This window comes from Dipteris shenzhenensis, chromosome 4, assembly GCF_047967505.1.
Source record: "Dipteris shenzhenensis isolate YYH24624 ecotype China chromosome 4, Dip_SZ_1.0, whole genome shotgun sequence".
Taxonomy (NCBI): domain Eukaryota; kingdom Viridiplantae; phylum Streptophyta; class Polypodiopsida; order Gleicheniales; family Dipteridaceae; genus Dipteris; species Dipteris shenzhenensis.
In genome coordinates, this window is record NC_141599.1 from 53,261,657 (window position 1) to 53,286,728 (window position 25,072).

The 25,072-nt window shown below is 40.9% G+C and overlaps 1 protein-coding gene across 1 annotated transcript; it reads left to right on the plus strand.

The window, feature by feature from the left end:
- Positions 1-21,158: 21,158 nt before the first annotated feature.
- LOC147903038 (ABC transporter G family member STR-like) lies at positions 21,159-24,774 on the plus strand. Its single transcript, XM_087373362.1, has 4 exons — positions 21,159-21,807; positions 21,907-22,086; positions 22,392-22,660; positions 23,208-24,774. Exons 1-4 carry the CDS (start codon positions 21,367-21,369, stop codon positions 24,772-24,774), a joined length of 2,457 nt encoding a protein of 818 aa, XP_087229488.1. The 5' UTR covers positions 21,159-21,366.
- Positions 24,775-25,072: the final 298 nt, after the last annotated feature.

The window sequence follows — 25,072 nt, forward strand, 5'->3', positions numbered from 1 at the left end:
GAAGCCATATTCAAATTTTTTTTACAGTGGCTTTCTTTGCTTCAACCACATCACGCTACAATCTTTCCTTGTCAATTGCATCTTTATGTTCGGCTTCATGTAGCTTCTATTTTAAAGAGCTATTTCTTGGTGTTGCCTAGGGCAGTCGTCTGTTACTTAGATGGTTGTTGCAGCAATGCCAGTAACGCAAGCTCCAATGACACCCAAAAAATGCACGTGGTCCTTATCCCACGCAAAAAGCTTGCTTGTGCTCTGCACCACGCAGCTTTTTGCCATCCCTCCTATATTTAAAAAAAATGCCACAATTGATATGACACCCAATTAAAAGATGACACAATTCATATGATAGAAAAACACAAGATGTGAACATCGAATTGTGCCATATATAACCCTCGACCATTGTAAACCATTATTAACTAAGACACATGCCCAAACCTTACCTCAATTAATCAATCATTTATAGGATACAGGAAGGCAATGAAACAAATGTTAAACCTCTATTAATGACTGACTTACGACACACAAGAAGGAAGACCATGGTGCAACATGATGAGCGCATAATGAGGTCACTTATGGTGCAAACAAACATTAAAGAGTCCTCTAGTATCATCAAAATGCATCTAAAAGAATTAATAAAATGCATACCATTTATACATCTTACATGACCTACTTTTTTTTCCACCTTGTCGGAGATAATAAATTTTTTTAATGCTTGAGAAGCCAACCATACAAATCAGCAATCCGAAAAGCATTGATTATGGGAAGAGAAAAAACAACCCGTTGCTAGAAAAAACTAGCCTATTTCCAAAGAACCCAGTTCAACCTAGGGAATCTTTGGAATAGGGGCTAACAACCACAGTGAAAATCTATACATCCAGCAAATAACTCCCTGGGTAAAACATAAAAGATGCCTATATGCCAAGCCTTGGAGAAACGCATTTGCCTTTTGACGGTTTCCCTAGGCCTTAAAGTCCCACACTCCTAAATGGCACACATGATGTAAATGATATCTTGCTAGATGGCTACAAGGAAGGCTACCTTGACATAGATTTAGGGAGTCTCCTTCTGGAAATTAAATATTATGGGGGTATCCTTTTGAAAATTGTATTATTAAGGGATCCTCCTTTTCCTTACTGTATTGTGGTGGGAGCTTCTACATAATGGAGACTTTGCATGCAATGGAAAAGTGAGTGAAAAACACAGTTCACCCATCCACATCCTCTAACTCCACCCTTTTCTTCACCCTTGTCTTCACACTTGTCTCCACCTCTGCCAACACCCTTATCCTCTCTCTCTACCCTCATCTCTACTTCCTTGTATCCTTGTGTTGTGCTTTTGTAAAATGCATACTGGCTCCCTTTATATTCCTTATAGCTACCAAAATGACTCAATTCACTATTTTGTGCTTTTGTAAATGCATATCAACTGCCTTTGTATGCATTAGGACTTCGCCCCTTTCATAAAAGAATCATTTTTCAATATTTTTGTGTACAAATTTATTATAATTTGCATGGTTGAAATTAGTAAGGCAAAAGGGGGGAAGGACACACACACACACACACACACACACATATGAGTGCACGCACACACACATGCACACGTGCACACACATGCATACACATACATGCATGCATGTAGGCATGCACACACGCATGCATAAGACATGACCAACTAGGAGAGGTGGATTGGAACCCTATATGGGTATGAAGGAATACCCTTGACTAAGCACCCCTGACTACTAGCATATATTGACCTTGATGATGAGTACTTTAGAAGGGAATAACCTCTAGAAGTATGTAACAACCAATGGAGATATTATATACTCGAAAAAGACCTGGTAAAGCTTACTTGATTAAACACAAGCCGAGACCTAGAAATGAGGATTGCATCCCAAATTTAGTGACCCCCAGAAATATCCATACGGGGACACCATTAACCCCTACCATAGGGTCTATTAATTAAGGAATGGTATGGTCCTATATACTATACTAGTTGTATCCTATATACTATATTGTTCCTATTAAGGAACAGTATAGTCCTCTATATTATACCAGTTGCATCCGAATGAAAGTACAAAGGAGCATTATAGCCATAAGGGTACCACACATTATAGACTAAGGAATTATGAAGGCTTATATTAAAGTGGAGCTCCAGCTTAGAGATATCGGGACCCTACCTACTATATATATATATATATATATATATATATATATATATATATATATATATATATTATATAGGCATGACATGATAATATTTAAATTTAGAACCTTGAAATGAGATCTGCAGGGTTACACATATTTATTATACCTATGGCCAATAAAGAACCCACTCGGTGGAAAATTAGATAGTTCAGCAACTAGGACTTACTTTGGCAAATTAACACTAATTATTTTCCACTAGTCTCAAACCCCCTAGGAAGAGATTGTACCTTGCAAAAATTGGAGGGAATCCATTTGCAAACAAATATGGAAAATAAGAGAATAAGGTAGTTAAAATTGCAAAGGATCCACACAAGATATTGAACGTTATAAAAATTAGAAGGGTACTTTGTATATATGAAAATGGAGAATAAAAAAAAGAAATGAAATTAACGATGGATTCACACAAGATTGGGTATGGGATAACACTCTGAGCAAAAAAATGAGGGACATGGATGAAATGCAAGGCCCCCCAAATAACCATGGACCACTAGAGCAGAAGAGGGCAATTGAATGCAGAGCCTTCTAGCCCTCACTTGGCTAAAAAACGACAACTTGGATGGAAAGTTTGGCTTGAAGTTGCCAACAATTAGATCTGACAACCTAGATAACCTATAACACAGAGCAACCTGACACCTTGGGAGAAGGAGCCTTCACATAGTTCGAGGAGGAGCACATAGCCTTAGACCACAAATGCGACCCAGGTCTATATTCTGATTTGCTTCCTAGTGGCTTACCACCTTCATTTCTCCTCACTACCTCTAGCATTATACTAGATTACTTTCTTGTGGGTGAGCAAGTCATCCCAGGCTGAGTTTGACATTTGAAGTGTGTTGAAAGATTTACACATCAATGTGTTAGTGAAGCAACTATTGGATCTGGTGCCAAGCTTTGCTAGCAGCTCTATTACCAGCTCAATGTTCTAGTTTTACCAGTAGCACCAGTCCGCCCGTGTGCATCGCATGACTGTCTTGAACTAGTTTGATGGTGTGCGCTGCCTAGCCAGAACTATCATCGACACATTGGAAAGCACCAATTTACAAGAGAAATATTGCTCTAATTATAGTGACACTGAAGGGCCGAGTGGTTCTAAGCGCATTATGGGTTCAGGTGTCAACATAATATCGGATGATATGTGCCAGCATCTTGGATTTATCCAATGGGAGCCAGTGCCATTTGTGGTTAGGATGGTAGATCAGCGGCGTGTACAATTAATGGGCCTCCTCCATAGTGTTCCAATTATGGTGGCGCACCTAATGCTTATGGTTGCCATCACCATTCTTTGGATAGAAGACATCAGTAGTGCCTACCCAATATTGCTTGATAGGCTGTGGCTGTGGCAGGTAGGTGTAAACCAAGACTGGCATTATGATTGGATCATGATCCAGCAAGCTAAGAAAAAGCTGAAGCTCACTGTCAAGGCCAAGAGGCCAATTCACACACGTATCCACCCACAAGTGGCTGAAGGAGTCCACATGATTGAAGGACTTGACGACGACAAAGAGGATTATGTTCTCTGGAACAACCCCGACATTGTTACTCTCTTCACAGTGGATGTAGTTTCCATACTTGACAAGTACCATTTCCCTCAGGAAAGACTACTACTAAATGATGATCTGCGGTTAAGGCTAACTCGAATCCGTATCGAAAGTAACCGAAGATACCGTAGAAGATATTCTGAACCTCATTCTGGAAAAATAAGATTTTGAGAGGAAATTGCAACACTCTCGAAGGGTGACCGACCCTAACATACCTTAACCATGGCATTGAGAATGACCCACAGATGGTCTCTGTCAGCGCCCAGCTCAACAACCCCGAGTTTCAGATGGAACTGCAAGGCCTCCTTGGGACATTGTCGATGCCTTTCCATGGAGTTATATGGATATGAAGGGTATTAAATCTCATAAGGATGATGCCAAACTAATCCAATAACAACATTGTCGGATGAACCCGAACTATGCAAAACGGGTCAAGGAAGAGATTGATAAATTATTGCAAGTGGGTTTCATATACCCCATCGATACTGTGACTTGGATCTCCCTGATTGTAATTGTACCTAAGAAGAAGAACAAGTTGTGGGTTTGTGTGGATTACTGCGCAAGCTCAATGCCACAACCGTGACTGATCCATTCCCTTTCCCTTTCATGGATTCCATTCCCTTTCCCTTTCCCTTTCCCTTTCATGGATTCCATGTTGGACGATGTCCGCCGCTGGGTGCGAAATGTACTCATTCCTTGATGGATTCAACGCGGGTATAATCAGGTTTGAATGTTCAAAGAGGACCAAGAAAAAATGGCATTCATCACCGAATGGGGTCTTTGCCTTCAACGTAATGATATTCGGCCTAAAAAATGCACCAACGGCATTCCAACGCCTAGTACAAGAATTGTTCGATGAGCATCTCAATTCTTTCACACAAATCTTCTTAGACGACTTCACCATCTTGAGAGAGCAAAGCCTGCGTATTGATCACCTCCGAGACTATGCCTTACCAAGTGCCATGTTGCATAGCTTTCCCTCAACCCATCAAAGTGTGTCTTCATAGTCTGGACACTTGCTTGGCCATATCATCTTGAAAGATGGCATTGCCTTGGATCCAGATAAGGTTGAGCACATCTACAAGGCGGATCAACCCACGACTAGCAAGCAGTTAGCCCACTTTCTTCACATGCTCTGATACCTTGCCGATGTGGCTACCTCTCTCAATGTGCTCCTCAACACAAAGCCACTCATATGGATGTAGGATTACAACCATGATTTTTGATTTCTCAAGTTGATGCTGGCCAAAGCCCCAGTTGTCCAACCCCCCCAATTGGAAGCTTCCCTTCCATGTCTTCGTTGACACCTTTGACATAGCAATTGGTGCGGTATTGATGTGGGGAAGGATGAAGAATTGGTATCATCTAGTTTACTATGCAAGCCGCCAATCGTCGAAGCCCAAGAAATATTATTCAATGATGGAGCTCAGGATGAATTATTCCATCAATGAGTTCCAGCACTACTTGCTCAAGAACCCCTTTGTATTGTATGTCGATCATTTGGCGCTACGATTTCTTGTCGGAAGCCTAAATTGGTAGATAAGCTTGCTCATTGGATGTTGTTACTTTGAGAGTTTGACTTCACTGTTGTTCATACTCTGGGTAGTTCACATGCAGTGGCAGATTACCTATCTCGATTGGATGGCGGCAAGAATCCTAACCTCTTTATCGATGATTTCTTAGATGGGGACTTGTTTGAGACAGTGGTTGAGGGATGCACGCTAGCCGATGTGCCATAAAAATCATAATCGCTATTGAGGGACCAAGAAGAAGCACAAGGCAACACCCCGGCATTGATATCAACATGGTATGACAACATATACCTATTCTTGTCAATTGGCTTGCCATGCCGTCCCATGTCCCAAGACGAGCGCAAGCGACACTCTCAGAGCTAAAATTTTGAGATCATCCATGACTCCTTGTACCACCTTAGCCTATACAAGGTCCCTAGCAAATGCGTTTCGCCGCATGAACATCAATTAGTTATGCGAGAAGCCCACCAAGGTCTGGCCAGTGGCCATTTTACAGGAGATATCACTAGTCAAAAAATCCTTCAGGCTCGCTTGTGATGGCGTAAAGTCATTGGGGACACGTTCGCTTTTGCCAATCAATGCGATGCATGCCAAAGATTGAGAGAACGCAACATTAAGGATCGTATGCCACATACCCCGACTCTCCCTCTGGAACCAGTCCAAAACTGGGACCATGACTTTGTCAACCCATTCAAGCTAGCTGCCCATCACACGATTCAATTGTGTAGTTGAGATAGTCAGTGGCCAAGTTGGCCACTTTATGAATGATTTAACAAAAAAGATGATAAGGCGCCATATGATTATCCATAAGCTATCCACCATCTATTATGCAGAAGAAAATGGCCAGGCAGATCATGAAAAAGGTCCTAAAGAAAATCCTCAAGCGAGAACCGCACGGATTTGGACCAAAAGTTGTATTTTGTCTTTTGGGCTTTTCGAATAGCATATAAGGTAGTAATCAGCCTCACCTCTTTCAAGATGGTGTATGGAATTGGAGCAGTGGTGCCTATGGAGTATTTGATGCCAGGTCTCCGAATCGCGATCACAGAGCGGCTGAGCCAAGAAGAATTACTCACATACCGCATGGGCAACTTAGCGAGACTAGATTCGTTGTGACCCACATTATTGATATAGTGAAGTGCCACATATTTTGAGTCATTATTGGGGTTATCGGCCTTAGATTTTCCATAAAATGCTGTAATTTTTCTATCAATATTTTGGTTAATCTAGTAGTAGCTCCCCTTCAAGGTATTTGACTTCTTCCCAAGCCTTCTAGAGTTCTCAATTTTGGAAACCTATTCCCTTGAGGGTGCTAATGTGTTAACCAGTTTGACCACCATGACCGGGCATTTCAATAACATGGCAAGTCTGACTGTTGGACTCATCTGAATTGAAGCCGCCTCTAACATGCCCTTTAAAGGTGTAGTCAAGTGGGCGGCTGCTTCCTGTTTGATGCATCACCGCACTTGGTTAATGCAGTGCCGCCTACGTAGTCATAGCCATTCATTCAAACAATTGTTATTTCAAACCCCACGGTATCTGACAATGATTGTTGGTGGGAAGTAGGATTTATAAGGGGCACCCCTCTTTGTAAGTTGTTAATTCTAGACTTCTGAAAGACAAGTGACTTTGCTCAGTTAGACCCGTCGGTTGAGTCATAGTACTTTGCCTTGGGAACTTTCCTTCATTTCTATTTTGTTTTTAGTATTTCATCATCTTGTTTGATTAATCAACTCGACTCAAACATCTACCGTTAAACTTCCCAATGTTTGCTTCGTTTTTGGCTCACGGATGTGTATGTAAAATGTTGTGTTGATACGACTAGTAACTTAGCGTAAACATCCTGTTAATAGCTGATCATGATCTAGACAAGGAAGATGCGCCTCGCAATTGGCCCATATTAAATAGATACTTTAAAGTCAAATGGACAAGCCAAGAAACACTTATTAGAGCCTTATGCAAACATGCATCACAGATGTGAGATAGCTATGACAAAACACTCAAGGAAAGCACCAACAATGAAGCTCTAACAATGATCCTGGAGGTGTCTGCCACCATTGATGACCATCTACCCATGCTCAGTTTCAACCCGAATGAATAGATGGATTCTCAAACCACCAATTGCCTCTTTCAAAGATCCATATCTCTTAAAGGGCAATATGTGTATTTGTTTGAAGAAATGTTTGATATTGGCTTCTTTAAAACTAAGCAAGCAATCTACGATGTTTTGTGCATTACAAGGAAAAGATAGACAACAAGCTCGATCCATCTATCACCATATTCATTGGGTAAAAACAACCTCCACATTTATCATATTCATTGGGTAAAAACAACTGTACTCATTGGGTAAAAACAACTGCATCACAACATCGTTTGCAAACTCGACCATAACTTGAGGACGAGTAATCAAATCCATCTGGGGGAGTTGTTAACCTTGTGGCCACAAGGGCTAGGAGCAGTTGTTAACCGCATGGAAACAAGGACTAGATGTACAGTCTAGAGCAATTAAGATGAGATCATTGTGTGTATAGAGTAGCGGCAAAGCTCCGCTTGTAATATCTTGAGCTTGAAACATGGTATGATGAATATAAAAGGATAAAGATACCAAAATCCTCTCTATAAAAGATTCAATCATACTTGCAAAATCAGGACCTAGAGAGAGACTAAAACTAGAGAGAAAAATACTAAAAGCCGACACTGTTTGAAGTCCCCCCAAAAAGTGTAGAGAGACCCAAGAGGTCCTCCCACAAAGTGTAGAGACCCAAGAGGCTCCCCCACAAAGTTTAGAGACTCAAGAGGTTCCCCCCAAAAGTGGAGGGACTCTTATCCAAGAGGTCTCCTACAAAAGACGTCCCACCATTTTGAGGTTTCTGGGAAGTTTCTACCAATTGTGTAGAGACCAACATGTATAAATCTGTCTCAATGGAATGAAGCTCCCACTCTTTGGAGATCAGTGTTCAAGTTCACAAGGGTGTTCATGTGCTTGATCTCCTTGGGCCCATGCTCTCCCAACACTATCGTGTGATAGCATGCTACCTTGCAAACTCTCATCCTTCCCCCTTCTTCTCCTCCTCCTCCTCCCTCCTTGTCCTCCCTTCTCCTTCTCCCTCCTCCTCCTCTTCCACCCTTCTTCTCCTCCCTCCACCACCTCCTCCTCCCTTAATCCTCCTTCTCAATCCTTCCCCCCTTGAAGTCGTGAAGGAGATTAGCTCTCCACTCGTCAACCTTGGAAGTTGGACTCCTCCTAAGCCCTACGACCCTCTCTGAACCGGGAACTCCTAGTTAGCTCTCTCAACCTTATCCCCCTTCTAAACCCTACAACCCCCTTTTAAACCCTTGAATTTCCATGGAGCTGATAGCCGCCATCCATCGTTGTGATCAAATCCTCTTTCTCACTTAAGCAAGTATGAGAGTTGCTTTCCATGCTTCAACCTACACCTTTGTCCAAGATACGATCGAGGACCTATGCTACACATGAACATTTATGCTACAATGAGCTATGATGTAACTCTATGTGACCAACATCCTCGGAACCTAGACTTGAGATAGTGACAACAAAGGACACTTAAAAATCAATGATACAATTTTGACTGCTACCTTACAAAGGAACCAATATTCATTCTTATTGGGAACGATAATCCCTCAACCCTACCATAATCTTCCATGGACCACAACCAAATCTCACCTAAATTATAGGGTTAAGTTATATTGTATTGAGTTAGAAATAAAAATTCACCATTAACACTAGTTTGGTAGAAAAACAAAAAAATGTCCTAGGACATTTGTATGTCTTGTTAGCTTAGCCACTTCCTAGAATTATTCTAATGCATTAATAAGGTATTCTGTGGTTTTTATTATTGATAATAATAGCTCACGTGTTGGAAAAAATTGTAATTATTATGGACAAGAACTCACACCTATGACTTTTATGACTTTGAGTTTTACCTAAAGTTTAAACGTCAAACTATCACCAAATTTTCAAGCTATTTTCTCAACTTTTAGGTAAGATTCTCATCCTTCTTGATTAGAATGATTTTTATCATAGCCTTTAAGTCCAATAGTCTAATAATGATAGCACATACTTCTTGATTAGAATGAGTTTTCTCATAGCGTCTAAGTCCCATAGCCTAATAATAAGTATAACACATATGTTTACATTTCTTTTGGAGTTAGATAATCATACTTATAATGATTTATGGACATAAAATTAAATTCTATGAAATGCTAATAATTAGGGAAAATTTGATATTTTGCACATAATTTGACATGTATAACAGGTTCCAATCTCAACCATACTTCATATATGTCTTCAATATGATATTATGGAGTAGCATGAATTTTTAAGTGACCGAATATGATGTAGAACAACAAATTCAAACGTTAATTTTATTGTTGGTTATGTTGTAGGTATGCTAATTTGACGATATAGGATTAAGTCTTTTAAAGGTCTAAAATATATTGTAGAGTGTCTCTAGTAATGAATGGGTGATACCAACACAAAGTTACTATGTGTAGAGCACTTATGGATACTTCAAAACTATAAACGTGAGATTTGGCTATGAAACCTATTTTGAATTCTTCCTGGGTGAAAAACCTTGCTACCATATTTTTGTGTGAGCTTTGTAATCATGTGTAATGCTTTTTTTGTTCCTTATATTTTTTAAAAATAGCCTTATGAGTCTACCCTAAGCTGAAGAAAGGGAATACTTAACAGATGTATCCAAATCAAGTTGTGAATTTTTGGCCAAAACATGAAAAAACACTATATTAGGGAATTTGGGAATTTTTGAATAGTTTGGGACTTCCCAACACGGTTAAGATTTGGCCACATGGTCAAATCTAAACCCATTACTTGAAATTGGAATCCATCCCAAACACCATATTAGGGAATCCTCCTACGTCCCACTTTCAAAGAAGGGTACATGTTTTGGCCACATGGTTAAATCTTCACCCTTTACTTGAAAGTGGGACTTGGGAGATTCCCAAATTCTCTAATATAGTGTTAAAAGGAAAACTAGTGTTAATGATCTGCTTTAACCTAGTGAATATGACCTCCAAAAAAATGATTATATGGATAGAAGTCCTACATGAAGATGAGATTTAATTGTGTCAAAGCTTAGATATATTAAAGCATGACTTGAACCTAGCTAATAAGGATGAGCACCCTTTTGTTCTACAGATCCACAAATTAAACATAAGACGTGCCTATACAAGAAGAAAAAGTTGTCAAGTGAAACAAGCCCCCCCCCACCCCACACACACACACATGCATGCATGTGTGTGTGTGTGTGTGTTTTATTTTTTATTTTACAAGGAGGATGAGAGAATGATTAAATGGAAAGATTAGTAATACATGAAACTCCATGTTATTTCACCAAACATAAGTCAAGGCTGTAACCCTTGCTTTACCTAAAGCAAAGAGAAATCCAAAATAAACTGAGCATACTATATATGATGGCCCAAAAAATGACAAGGATACCATAATAATGGGTCTATGGGCCTGCTAAATCACATGATTTAGTACTTTAAATACTTTCTCCTAGAGTGTAATGATTTATTTAGTCTATATGAAGGTGTACCACTAGAAGTGGTAGTGCATGCTATTCTCGTGAAAGAGAATGCCAAAATTAGTCAATAAGAACCAACCCCATGAATCCTAACTATAACATGCTAGTGAAGCATAAACTATAGATGCTAATTGAGGTCAAAATCTTATATGAGATATAGCATATTAAATGTCTATCGCCCACTGAAAAAGGAAAGTGAAGATAAGGGTATGCATGAATCTCAATAGGCACTTTAGGCACCACTATCCCCTAAACATGTGCTTCAAGATAGTAAAGATAGAGATCCATAGCTTCTTTAATAGATCCTTAGCATAGAAGGTCTTACTTGATCCAAAAGATAGGCACAAAATTTGCCTCACTTAATTGGGAGTCTTTACATATGATGCCATGCAACAAGTGCCACACTGAATTGGGAGCCTTTATATATGACACCATGCATAAACATCCCTGTCACCACCTTGTGGTTATTCCAAACATAGATGTGCATAGCATGCACAAATTAGCTTGAGGAATTTGTTAAGAAATTCTCAATGGTAGCACATGCTATTCTCATGAAAGAGAATGCCAAACTATGTCAATAAATCCCACACCATGAATCCTAAATATGACATGCTAGTTAAGCATAAACTATAAATGCTAATAGAGATCAAAATCTTCTATGAGAAAGCATAGTTATTGTGTATCCTCCATTATATTAGTTAGAAAAAGAAAAGGGAAGATAAGGATATGCATGAATCTCAAAAGGCACTTGAGACACCAATATACTCTCTCACCTATTAAACATGTGCTTGAAGAATAGTGAGAAGGAGATCCATAGATTCTTTACATAGGACTATTCTTGGGCATAAGAACCCTGTGTTCTTGAGTGTAGTATTGTGTTCCTAGCTTTTTGACACATCAAGGAAACTTGAACATTGTGGAGCCACTCCAAGGTTAGAACTCCTCGTTAAAAAATTTTGAGCCTTGCCCATTGCTCCATGCTTCCTTATATGGATCATGTGGGGTTAAAGGCCCCTGTGCCTAACCCAGTTATGTATACTCAAACTATATATATATGGATATACTAAAGATTAGGGTGTTGAAGCACCCACCAAAACTTTTGTTGTGTCCTCACAATTGGTATCAGAGTTGGAAGATAAGGCCATCTCTAACTCACAAGAGGAAGCTGTAAAAGACAGTCTATTTTAGACCTGAGAGTCTTGTGATGAAGATATCTATCTATAGAAGCTAAATCTCTACCTGACATCAAAAGAAAATTTGTAGATTAGTTTGAGTACATCATTTTTTGTTTTTTCATATCTATCATCTGAGTTTTTAGTTAAAAGTAACAGCTCCTACAAAAAGTGACAATTTATTCCTGCATGGATTTTTTGTGTTGGATCTCCATATCCAGCCCACCATTTATAGTTCCAACACTCCCAGTGGATCCAAAGTGGTCCAAAACTTCCACCTGTGAAGATGCTTCTGATTCCATGAATTTCTAAAGCTGTGGTGAAGCTCTGTCTACTTCGACATCTTCATTTCCTCATTTCCTGTGTGAGTGGGATCTCAACACCCAGGCCTCCATCTGCAGAGTTGTTTGTCCTGTTGGATTTGAGGTTGCCTGAAACATCTATCTGTAAAGCTACTTGCCATTCTGTGAAGAATTGAGGGAGTCGTGATTCTCTGTGTTTTTCCTTTGTCTCTTTGCAAGAAATTTCTCAAAGTTTCCAAGACCTTCTCATTGATTGCCACATGGTAGATAAGGGTACCCCTTATGTTTTAATTTGCCTAAGGATCATTTTTATGCAAGCGTTGATTGGCTCTTACTCCATCCTCGGATGAGATTTTGGAGTTGCAGCACAAAAGAGATATATACAGATTGTCTTGCTGAGTCCGGATATGCTATGACGTCCTTATTCTGAGGCATCTCAGATTTGCTTTGCAATATGGGCCATTTCCTTGAGGTCGTGATTTTTTGGGACATACCTTATGCAGATCACTTTGGTTACAGTCTGAGCTGTGTTTGTGCGCTCATTCGTGGTTTGCATTGGGTTGCAGTGGATGCTTTACAAGATATTTCGATGCATTGTGATCCTTGTTGGATGCGCTGATAGGCCCAGATTGCCTTGTGGGATGCTTTATTGATGGACATTTAGCACACAAATGCTATTTTATGCTGAGGGACAGCTTTGACACATTCTAGTTGATGCACTGATAGTGCTATGCTCTCTTGGATGAGACATTATTGATGCTTATGCCCATGATTGCTAAGTACTAAGTGCTAAGTTCTAGCATTGCTAAGTACTTGCTAAGCACTAAGCGCTAGCATTACTAAATGCTAAGTGCTAGAACTACTAAATGCTAAGTGTTAAGGGCTAAGTGCTAAGCACTAAGTTGCTAGAAGTGCTAAGCTAGCATTGTGCCATGTGCTAAGTGCTAATTGCTAAGTGCTAAGTGCTAAGAGCTAAGTTGCTAGCTAGCAATGCTAAGTGTTATATGTGCTAAGTCCTAATTCCTAAGCGCTAGCATTTCCTAGTGCCAAGTGCGGTTATTGCTAAGTGCTAGCATCGCTAATTGTTAAGTGCTAAGTGCTAAGTGCTAAGTGCTAGCATTGCATAGTACTAAGTGCTAAGCGCTAAGCGCTAGCATTGCTAAGTGCTGAGTGCTAGCATTGCTAAGTGCTAAGTGTTGAGTTGCTAGCAGTGCGAACTACTAAGTTTTAAGTTGCTATAATTTCTATGTGCTATATGGTAACTGTTATAAGTGCTATGTGCTAAGTGATAGTATACCACTGCTATACTTAGTGCTATACGCTATCCATGCAATAGTGTGGCATCTCTAATAGCTATGTGCTATACATAGCAATGGTAAGTGATAGTATAGCACTACTATAACTTCTACTTGCTATATATAGTAGTGCTAAGTGATAGTATAGAAGTGCTATATGGTAATTGCTATGTTCAATATTTCCATTTGATCGTCCCTTGACATCATTCAATACTCTACCATTCTATTTCCATTTCACAGCAAATACACAGCTTGTTGAACATCGTTCCCCATGAGAGTAAGGATCAGAATCATCAAAAGCTTGAACTACAATGGTTGAAGAAGAATATATACCACATTCCTCCTTAATTATAATGAAGATTAAAACTTTACACCATTGTCACAAAATTTTATCATCAAGCCTATTTTACATGTTACTAATAAGACAGATGACCCATCCGAAAAGATGAGTGGGATGTTGAATGCACTGCTTCCTACCTATTCAAAACTTACATACATCCTTTTTGTTAGGTGACCCAAGTCAATCCAAAACACAACAACAATATGCAACTCCTTGCTAATCACATTGTTTCATTGCAGTCTTCTACACAACTATAGAGGCAAATTGTTTTCCTCCTTGTTTTGTAAACAATCTTAAGCCACATATAAATCTCTCTTATGGACATCCATTAATTTTGAAGTTGTAGGAACATTAATTTCACATTCACTTCCTGTATTCATCAACATCATCACGATACTCCTTTAGGGAATCAATTGTTTTCAAGGTTTTGGAACCTTGACCACTTGCAATGAATTATAGAGACCAAAAATGAGTGTTGAATGGGTTTTAGTATCCTTCATGGTTTTGGAATCCTTATTGGTATTTTTGTAAAGGTCCTTCACTAGTGGATGACCCTGGGGTGCCAACTCAATATGTAATATGTTACTACCCTTGTCCAACATCTAGGGTAGGGGGGGACAAGGTCCATATATAATATGCATGGATTTCCTTTTTCAAATATGCAAGGGAAAAATATCAAAAATTTCATGTCCCCCCACCCTCAAAATATAAGGTATATACCTTGAAAAATATGAAAGATTTTAAGATTTGTACATATTTTTCATAATATGTGAGGCCCAAGGGGGGGGTCTTTTGGATGAAGGGGGGTTAAACAAAAAATACACTAAAATATGAAAACCCATCTCCTTTCAAATTAATGTAACTTTTTCATGTGTTACCCAAATTTCAACATGTAAAGACATATTTGAAGCTCTTTTAGTGTGGAACACAACCATGTTAATTTGAATAATTTTTACTCATGGCATATTGTTAAATTTATCTTATACTCAAGATTTTGATGGGTTTTCTTACTAAAGGGAGTTGACGCCCCAGGTGGATGACATAGAAGCAGTTGAAAAAAGTTCCTCCTAGTAGTGTGATCCAAATCAATAGCCAAGGTGTTGAAATATTTGATAGCATTAGTTGTAATCTTTCTTTTCTTCATGTCATTGCAACCAACACTATTAAGCTCTCTCTCCTTCTCCTTTTTGCATCGCTCTTTCCTCTTAGAAGACTCATGGTGTCTTATAATGGTTTCCCATTGAGAGAACCAACTGCACGTTCTGTCAAGTTTGAGACATCATGTATTACATCACAGGACACTGTGATGGTGCATACCTTCCCCAGACACGCAACGTTGTGTGAATGCTACCCTTTGCAACTCCTCAAATCATGGCCAAGTCATCTACAAAGCTTTTGATGTGTGTACACCTTCAATGGAGCAACAATTGAGGAAAGGGGGAGAGATAATGATAGAGATCATGGTAGGAGAGTTGGGGAAAGAGAGAATACAATAGCAGAGCTTGAGAGAGAGTGTGTAATAGGGGGGGAGGGAGAGAGAGAGAGAGAGAGAGAGAGAGAGAGAGAGAGAGAGAGAGAGGGAGGGAGAGGGAGAGAGAGAGAAGAATGGACGTGAGAAAAGACCTTGGGAAGTAGGAGCAAAATTTAAAAAATCTAACAACTGATTGTAAGTTTAATTGCCATTCACCGAGTGCCCAATCTATTGCCAATAACCAAAGTACCCGATCAGCATGACTACCTGCTCCAGCGAGGTCCGGTTGGACTGCTTTTTTAGGACTTAGCACCTCATGTCCCTAACATTGCTATTTGGTCCACTTGAGATTGCATCCACCCATATACATTTTGTTTGGCAATCCAATGCTTTTCTACACAACTTCCGGTTGCTAGCCACCTCATGTTTTTTGGAAGCTTGCAAAGATTGCCATGAACTTCTCTTTTTACTCATTGAGTTTAACGAATTGCTTGGTCTAAATTTGTTTGCAAAGCTCTTTCCCTTGCATGGGAGGGACCAATTATACCATGATAGAACCACTCAAACTTTTCATGAAAAGAATTACTTCCATCAACCCCCTTTCTGTGCCTTGCGCTTTTGAAAAAAGCACTTTGAGCTTTGTAATGTGACTTCTCCATCCCTTGGGTGCTCCAAACATTCAATAAACCATCTTGCTCTAGGAATCATGGACTGTGAGCATAAGAATATGTTGCATCCATAAGAAAGGTGCAAGAGGTAAACACCACTGAAATGAATGTAATTGCTATTAAATTTTTGGAAAAAGAGAAGACCAAACATTTCATGTAATGAGTAATGTGTGTAATAAGTAATGTATGATTCACCCATCCATGGACCATGGCTTCAATGAATGCTTTCACAATGACTTTATATAGCCGCACATACTCATTGTCTATGGAAGGCTCTCTCAAAATATCTACCATGTTTTCCATTGCTTTCCAAACACATACTCTCAGGGCTCTCACATGAGGATCAGCTTCCAAACTAGTGGTGCAACCACATAACTCTTTCTAATAACCCAAATACATATTTAATCTATCTTTTCCATGATTGGACAAGAAACTTAATGCCTTTAAGCCTCCCATGGAAGATTTCTTGATTTTCTTGAGAGTTGTGTGTATTTGGATAGCTTTACGTTCCCTCCATGTATAACCATGCTCAAAAGAAGAGCTTTGATCCTTGCTATATATGATGTTGCCCTCTCTTTCGATTTCGTGTTCCATATATATACGATGTGCAAGTATAGAAAGTTATCACAACGAGACACATCTTGGCATGCAACACACAAAAATGCACTCTTTGTAATGGAAATTTTAAAATTGGATCCCATTTTTCATCAATTTCATATCTATTGGGTATAGCATCCTAATTGCAGCTCATTACTCCATTAGTCTAGTACATTCATTTGTTAGCCTCGTCATCTATGATGTTATTCATCACATCTTTACCATTCCCAAAATCTTTTCCTCTTTTTATTTTCCCTTTCCCTCTACGTTGTCATATGCTCGTGTCGTTACTCACTCGAAGTTGTTGTGAGTGCATCCAAAAAGGCATGGATCTATCACATTTACACTTAGTTCCGTTCTAAACATACAATTCAACATTTTAAGGTCTCCTAGATCACGTTCCATTCAAATTTGAAGGATCTTAACCCTTCCAATTGAAACAACTCTCCTTTTCTCTAGGCATCTATGACATCTGCACTTGGATACCTATCAAAGACCCATTTCAAGAACCAGTTTGTCTCTTTAGGAAGTTCAAATGTGGTAAGCTATTAATTGTGTCTTTCCAATTGCACACTAAAATCTTCTCTAACCTCCTTATCTTTGGCATGTCTAAGGGCTTTGTTCATCAAAGTAATATACTAACTCTCTCCGACTTATGGCCTTTTACAACCTCACACTCATCCAATTTGATAACAAACACTAGCTTTCCTTCACAATCTAAAAAATTATAAGATTTACACCATTAGAAAAGACCTTTTCAAATTTGTGGCTAAAAAAAAAAGAACTTTACCTACCCCAAGATTTCATGTTGTAAAATTCCTTCATTGCAGCTTGGACCCTAAATACATCTAGAAAGACATTGGGTGCTGGCTTAAAAATCTACTGTGAGAGGTGGTTTGGAGAGTAGCTTTGGACCCACAATATCAATACAACGTGCCGTTTCCATGACCGGTATAATAATAAGTTTGATGGGTCGGGAAATAATGAGAATAAATAATAATAATTAACCTACTTAAGTATTCTCCATGTATTCAAAGGTGCTTGGTCCTTGCTTTGTCCCTTTGGTAGTTTGTCTACCTTTCTTTCTTCTTTGTTGGCCTTTCGTCTTGTTTATGTCATCCAACATCATGTTTTTTGTGTAGAAATACACCCAACAAATCTTAGACAATAGAATTTGTCTTTTACCTTGCAATTTTAGCATGTACTAGTCTTGGCAATAAGATTATTTACACCATAACCGCAAAGTGCATTAACAAAGACATTATATAGAGCTAAGTACCCTTGTCGACTAATGCTAGTAGCATCACATACATCGAAAACTTATGATGGAGATCTACAAGACTCTCTAAATCAGTTGCAACCTCTTGTAATATTGCATGTTGTAATGCACACTGACGAGGATCCTTAAGAATAGAAATGAATTCTTTCCTCTTTACTACACTCTTTATGGCATAAAGTTTGTTGGATGAATCTCTTCCAATAACCTTCTTCATTAAAAAAATCCAAAAAGCATGATAACATGAGAAAAATAAATGACTACATCATTTGCAAGTAACGCTTCATAGTCCAAACATACATACCATGTAGCTTGCACCCTGAGCTTCCTTGCTCCACCACCAAATGCCAATCTCTCCATTGGTTGCACAAGCTTGATCCTATGCTTAGAACCTAGAGGGTTCTTTTTATTTTTTCTAATCTCCTAGTCAATGTAGCAAGTTGTTATTGGAGGGACCAAGTCTCTTTTAACAATTTGTTCTTATCATCAAATATTACTGTGATTGTCTTAATATGGGACTTCACTTTTGCAAGTTCAAAATCAACAAGTTCTTTTTGTTCTTGGGTTAGTTGTTTGAATGGAGATGATGCATGGTATCTTTAAGCCTTTTAATCTCTCCTTCCATCCTTAGCAAATGAACCCTATCTGAATAATACTTACCTTGCTTTACTGACAACTTGGAAAGCATCGTCAAAATCACTGGGGCTCAGAGGTAAGATCTCAATTGTTGGGCTCAATGTACATGCTCATAATGGATACGCAGCCAGAGAGGATTGCCTTTTGTGTTCATGCGTTTTATTTCAAAAGACCAGACAAAATGGCACACTTGTGCTTGTTTTCGCACCTTCAACAAGTTGAATGATATTCATCAGGCCTGCTTGGAAAAGAATGCCGTAGCTATAACCATCACTCTTCTCTGTTATCTTCAAGGTATAGCCAGATTCGAGCCAGATTCTAAGGGAGCTAGATAAAAAGCAAAACAAATAGCAAAATGAAACGTTGGTAAGGAAAGTTGGAGCCATGAGAAATTAACACGGATTTTTGTTGCCCCTGGGCTATTTGACTAGAATTTGGAAAGGATCTGTTAAGGGGCAGAATCCCATAACCTACAATATATTATCCTTGCATTCAGAAGCTTCAACGAGCGTTGCAAGTCCAAAATTTGCTAGATATGGCAGGAATCTCAAATACAAGAGAATGTTGTTGAACTTGACATCTCGAAGTAGGATGGCATGAACTCGACCATGATGTAAGTAAGCCAGCCCATATGTGGCCCCTATCACGATCTTGTAGCTCGTCTCCCATTCCATTGTACCCCTCTTCTCAAACAATAATTCTCGTGCATGTAATCATAGAGTAGAAGCCTCTGGGTACAGTTCGTTCAGTAGCCCAATAGCCTTATGATATTGATGATAGATGTGGCCCAAAGTCTCAATCTCTGAGGTGAAGGAGTCACGATGCTCTGTAGATCGTCCTTCGTAAATGCCTAAAGCTTCTTCACAACAATAAGGTTACCATAATGTATCTGAACCTTGTACACCACCCCCAAACACCTCTGTTGATGATATTATGGTCTACGAGCCCGTCTAGCACATCATCAGTTATAAGGTTAGAAATGTGTTACACTATCTAAGGTCGAGCTCTTGAGATGCCTTTACCATGTTATAGACCAACAATAGGACTATGAGAAATAAAACAGGCAACTCATGCGGATGTGAGAAGACATACTATGAGAGCAGTGATATTCGCAAAGCTGATCAAGAAATTAAACTACAGCTAATGCTGATGTGAGAAGATGTACTTCACAAAACACCAAGCCTTGAAGCTGACCAAATTCACTAGAATGCATACCGTTGAGTGCATTGGTTTCGAGACAAAGATGAGTCAGTGATCTACGATTACATGCTTCGGGAGTCATACCTTCTAGAGAGATTAGTCAAAAGTGAAATTGGCTTTTTGAGGTTTTGGAGCCCAAAGATCCCGTTAGGAGTATTACTAGTCAGCCCATCTATCGCCTGAAATTGCGAGCAATTGCTTAGACTGGTTGGAAATGGGTCCTGTGAGGCTGTTGCTCCACAAGAAGAGCATCTAGAGGGATGTAAGGGTTGCCAATGTGGGAGGGATGCAACTCGAAAGAATGTAGTCCAATCATGAAGCTAATGTCTAAACTCAGCGAACATGAAAAACTGATCTCCACTACTCCTGCATCGCGAAGTCGAATGCTTCTTGTGGATGGACCCGAAAACATGCTTCTTATGGATGGACCGGAGGATAGCAGCTGAACTTAAGCTATTTCTCCTTTGTGCATCCTTTTGACTTAACCACGATTGTGCCAGCTTCGCAGTGGTGATCTAGGTGATGACCGTTTTCCGCAGACTTGACACCGTCTCAACTATGCTTGAGACTTTTTGCCTGCAATAACAGGCCATGCATCTTGCGGGTCATTAGAGAAACAAAAATAAAACCTTGAATTTGCTGTCAGAGGTCAATTCGGTAGACTAAATGAGATTTTGTCAGCAAATCGTCGACAGCTAAGCAAGCAAAGGAGATGTGAAGAAAGTTAAACATTGTGCAAGTTCCTCCTTTAAAGCCATGCTAAACAAGCAAATGTAGACCAATACTTGAAATAAACTTCTTGCAAATAATCAAAGAAATTATTTTACCTTTCAAAAGAGAACAACCATCGATATACCCTACCCACATAGGACAGGCCAAAAATGAAGGGCTCATTTTGAGCATTTGTGCACCAACACCAAGGCCAGAAACTCGAGCTGCCCATAAGTGGTTGCGCATTATGGGCGCTACAACTTACCTTACTAGTCAAAACACTTTGCAAGTACCTTGAGTAAAACCTGCATACGTTTTCAAAATATCAAAAATTAACCCATCCCATTTTGGAAAATTCACCTCTTCCTTGATTCGTCCTCTCGAGTCCTCGTTTTTGCGGCACGCAAAACCGATCCAGGAATTATGAATAGAAACCTCTGAAGACTGTGATCTTGTCGTAATGGGAGAACAAAGTAAAACCCTCGGGAGTCGGGACCCAGAGTATATTTCTCAAAGATAAGGTCGTTAAGTGCGAAGCAGCCTAGGTTTCAGGGTAAGAGCCTCGGAAGCTCCAGCCCACGGCGGACATCACCCTTTCGCCTTTTGTCGCCTGCAAAAATCGAAGCTAACAGCGTCACATTTCCTCCAAAAAAACACTCCCTTACCTTCATCATCGTCCTTCATTTTTCCCTCCTAGACCCCATGGTGCCTCCTGTCGATTCGCCTCCGTCTTGGCTCCTTCATCTTATTGCCCCCTTCTCGTAGCCTCCCTACCCCGTGCAACGTGGCTTCCCCTAACCTCTTTGCCATCTGTCTCGGACGGTCAACCTTTTCAGCAACGTGCGGGTTAATTCTCCGTAATGGAGATGCAGCTGGAGCAAGAGTTGCACAAAGAGCAGGTGCAGCAACGGTCGGGTTCCCGCACGTTGGAGACGTTCATAATGATGCAGGAGCAGGAATATCCTGCCATAGATGGGGATGATCGTTGGAAACCGGACGTGGGAAACGGAAATGGGACCAAGTCCTACAAGGACAAGGAGCATCTGACGCCGCTAGTGGGGGGAGTGGCGCTTGAGTTCGATGAGCTATCATATGTGGTGTCGAGGAACCTGAAGAAGGATGGAAAGCGGGTGTCGAAGCAGGTAAACCTGCTGAAAGGGATTACAGGGCAGGCAACGAACGGAGAGGTGACAGCGGTGATGGGACCGAGCGGGGCAGGCAAATCGACGCTGTTGGACGCACTGGCGGGAAGGATAGCCAAGGGCAGTCTTGGGGGAAGCGTAAGGGTGGGGGGGCGGCAGGTATGGTGGAGGTTTCTCAGTCGCTCCGCCTTCGATACAAAAAATTCTTTGGCGATTGTTTCTGGGTTCCTTTGCTGATGTTAAAGTGCATTTTGGCAGATCAGTACGAGCGGGATGAAGAAGATTTCGGCCTACGTTATGCAGGATGATCAGCTCTTCCCCATGCTCACAGTTTACGAGACGCTCATGTTCGCGGCGGAGGTACGGTTGTCTCCGCAGATGGACGTAAAGGAGAAGCGAGCTAGGGTGGATCGACTTATGACTCAGCTGGGGCTGCAGGTAAAACTTCCGTCGCCGCCCACAACTAGTTGGATTTGGCAACTTTATTCACACGCAAATGTAAACGCTGCTTCTACGCCGCCGAATTGGACTATGGACTCAATTCCCTGCTATATATATGGATGTTCCACTAGCCACCCTCATTGGCCTGCCCTCTTAAGGGTAGGTCTTAGTAACGAGTTTCAATCTTGAAAACGAAAAATGTTTTGATTGGCTCCGTGCCACGTTTGCTTGTTTAGCATCATTCTTTTTTTGGTCATTCATGGTGCCTAGAAATGACACTCCCACTTTCCTAACGGACGCAGAGCGTGGCTCACACCTACATAGGAGATGAGGGCAAATGGGGGATTTCAAGTGGCGAGCGGCGTAGAGTGTCCATTGGTGTGGACATAATTCATTGGCGTGCACTGCTCTTCTTGGATAAGCCCACATCAGGTCTTGATTCTACAAGTGCTTATAGTGTTGTGGAGAAGCTCACAGAAATCGCACGCGATGGGAGTACTGTGGTGCTCACCATCCATCAACCTTCCTCTCGCATCCAAATGCTCCTCAACAAAATGATCATTTTAGCCAGGTGTGAAATTAATCCATTGATTTCCCTTCAAGCACTACTTTTATGCAGAAATGCTAATTGCCAGATGGACATTCTTCTCTTGCAAAAATGTACTAAAGTAGCTAGACGAATGCCTATCCTAATATGTTTTGAAACATATTTGTAAGCAACGGCCGCAATAATATTTGTGCAAGTTAGTTACGCACCTTGAAAATTGTTTATTAGGGCTAAGGTAAGGTAGGTTAGATGTGGATTTTGTGGGGGCTTTTGTCCTTTGAAATATGGTCCATCATAAAAGTTCGAGAGTATCATAACTACATACATTATTTGAAGAAGTTGCAAATACTAGATGTGGTTAAGATACAATAGAATTTTATGACTTCGACCATATTTCAAGGCTGCACAAAATGCACATCTAGCCTAGCTCAATAAACAAACTCCAAAGTGTGTATCTATTCTCCATGTTCATTATGTGATATGATTTTTTCACGATGAGAGATGTGCTTCTCTGTGAAATTGGAGTGCTTCAAATGGTGAATTTGGCTAATGGGTGTGGTGTGGAGGGCAGGGGACAACTAGTTTACTCCGGGAGTCCACATGGGTTGGCAGTGCATTTGGAGGCATTGGGGAGGGGAGTACCAGAAGGAGAGGATGCAGTGGAGTACTTTATTGACATAATAAAGGAATATGATGACTCAACGTTGGGGGTGGAAGCACTCGTGGAGTTTCATATGCATGGGACCAAGCCAACAATACAACAACAACAATCGTCCCCGAAGACGACCCTTAAAATGCCGCCAACTATGCCAACGTCGCTGGCAACAGTGGCGAAGGTGGAAGCAGAGGAAAAGGTCGATGAGAACAATTTTGATGCCTCGCTCGTCCGCGCCACCCCCATCAACAACTTCGGCAACCCAAAGCTCGCCTCCCAATTCTATAAGAACTTCTCCCTTTGGCTCTATCAGGAGATGGTCGACAGCATTTGGCCCAACACTGCTCTCCCCTCGTGGCCGACCCTAGCCACCACTCCCGGTCGCACCCCGTCCACCACCCCCGCCGGCTTCTTGACATGTAGCACCCCTCGCCACCAGCTCACCACCACCACGCCCACTCCTAAGCACCTCGTCACCTCAATCTCCCTACCCACCTTCCACCCCTCACGCTCGAGTGACCTCACCTCTTTCGACTCTGATTCCTCCGCTTTCTATCACCTCGGCCCCAAGTTTGCCAACCCCTGGCACCGTGAGCTCCGTCTCCTCATCTGGCGTACCCTCCTCACCGTCACCCGCACCCCTGAACTCTTCCTCTCCCGTGAAATCGTCTTCTTCGTCATGGCCGCCATGCTCGCCTCCCTCTTCAAGAGTCTCAACCGCCACGACGATATGACCGTCGCCAACAACCTCCTCAATTTCTTCATCTTCTCTAGCTCCCTCCTCTTCTTTTCCTCCAACGATGCTGTGCCCACCTTCATCCAGGAGCGTTACATCTTCATCCGTGAGACCTCCCAAAACGCTTACCGTGCCTCCTCTTATGTTCTCTCCAGCTTCTTCGTCTACCTCCCCTTCTTTGCCGTCCAGGCCCTCACGTTTGCTATCATCACCTTCTTTCCGATGAAATTGAAGGGCAGCTTCATCACCTTCTGGCTCATCCTTTACGTTTCCCTTATCACCACCAACTCGTTTGTCATGTTTGTGAGCGCAGTGGTTCCCAACTACATCACTGGTTATGCTGTCGTAATTGCTTCCACGGCGCTCTTCTTCCTCAACTGCGGATTCTTCCTAAAGAGATTACAAATCCCACCCTATTGGAAATGGCTGCACTACATGTCCACGATGAAATATACTTTCGAAGCCCTTCTGATTAATCAATTTTCATATAAAGCTGACCCGGACTTCTGCTACAATAATACGACTGATCCGTCTGCTGGACCCTTAAGTGCTATTAGCCAGGACCCCACGTTCAGTCTACGCCGCCCACCAGGGTGCCAGGTCGCAGGACCTGATATACTTCACACCATGGACATATATAATCATAGCATCTTCGAGGATATCATGATTCTCCTTGCTTGGGGTGCTTTGTACCGATTCTTCTTTTATATTTTCCTCAGGTTCTACTCCAAGAACCTAAGAAAATGATGTCTATGTTTTGCTTTGGGTGACTTGTAAACATTTATTATGGCAATGTTTTCCAACTCGGAGCTGTTGTTGACTGTAGTTAACAAAGGCATTTGTGGGTAACTACTTTTTTTTGGAGCACCAAGGCATCCTTGTATTATGTGGCTATCTCTGACTCAGCATTGTTGAAAACATGTTTGAAGCCGCAAAGCTTTGTCTCCTTGGCTCATAGTTCTTGCAAGCAAAGGATGGTTGCTGCTAGCATGCTAGAAGAAGAGAGAATGTTTTACTTGTGGGCACGGGAGGATCTTGTGTTCAA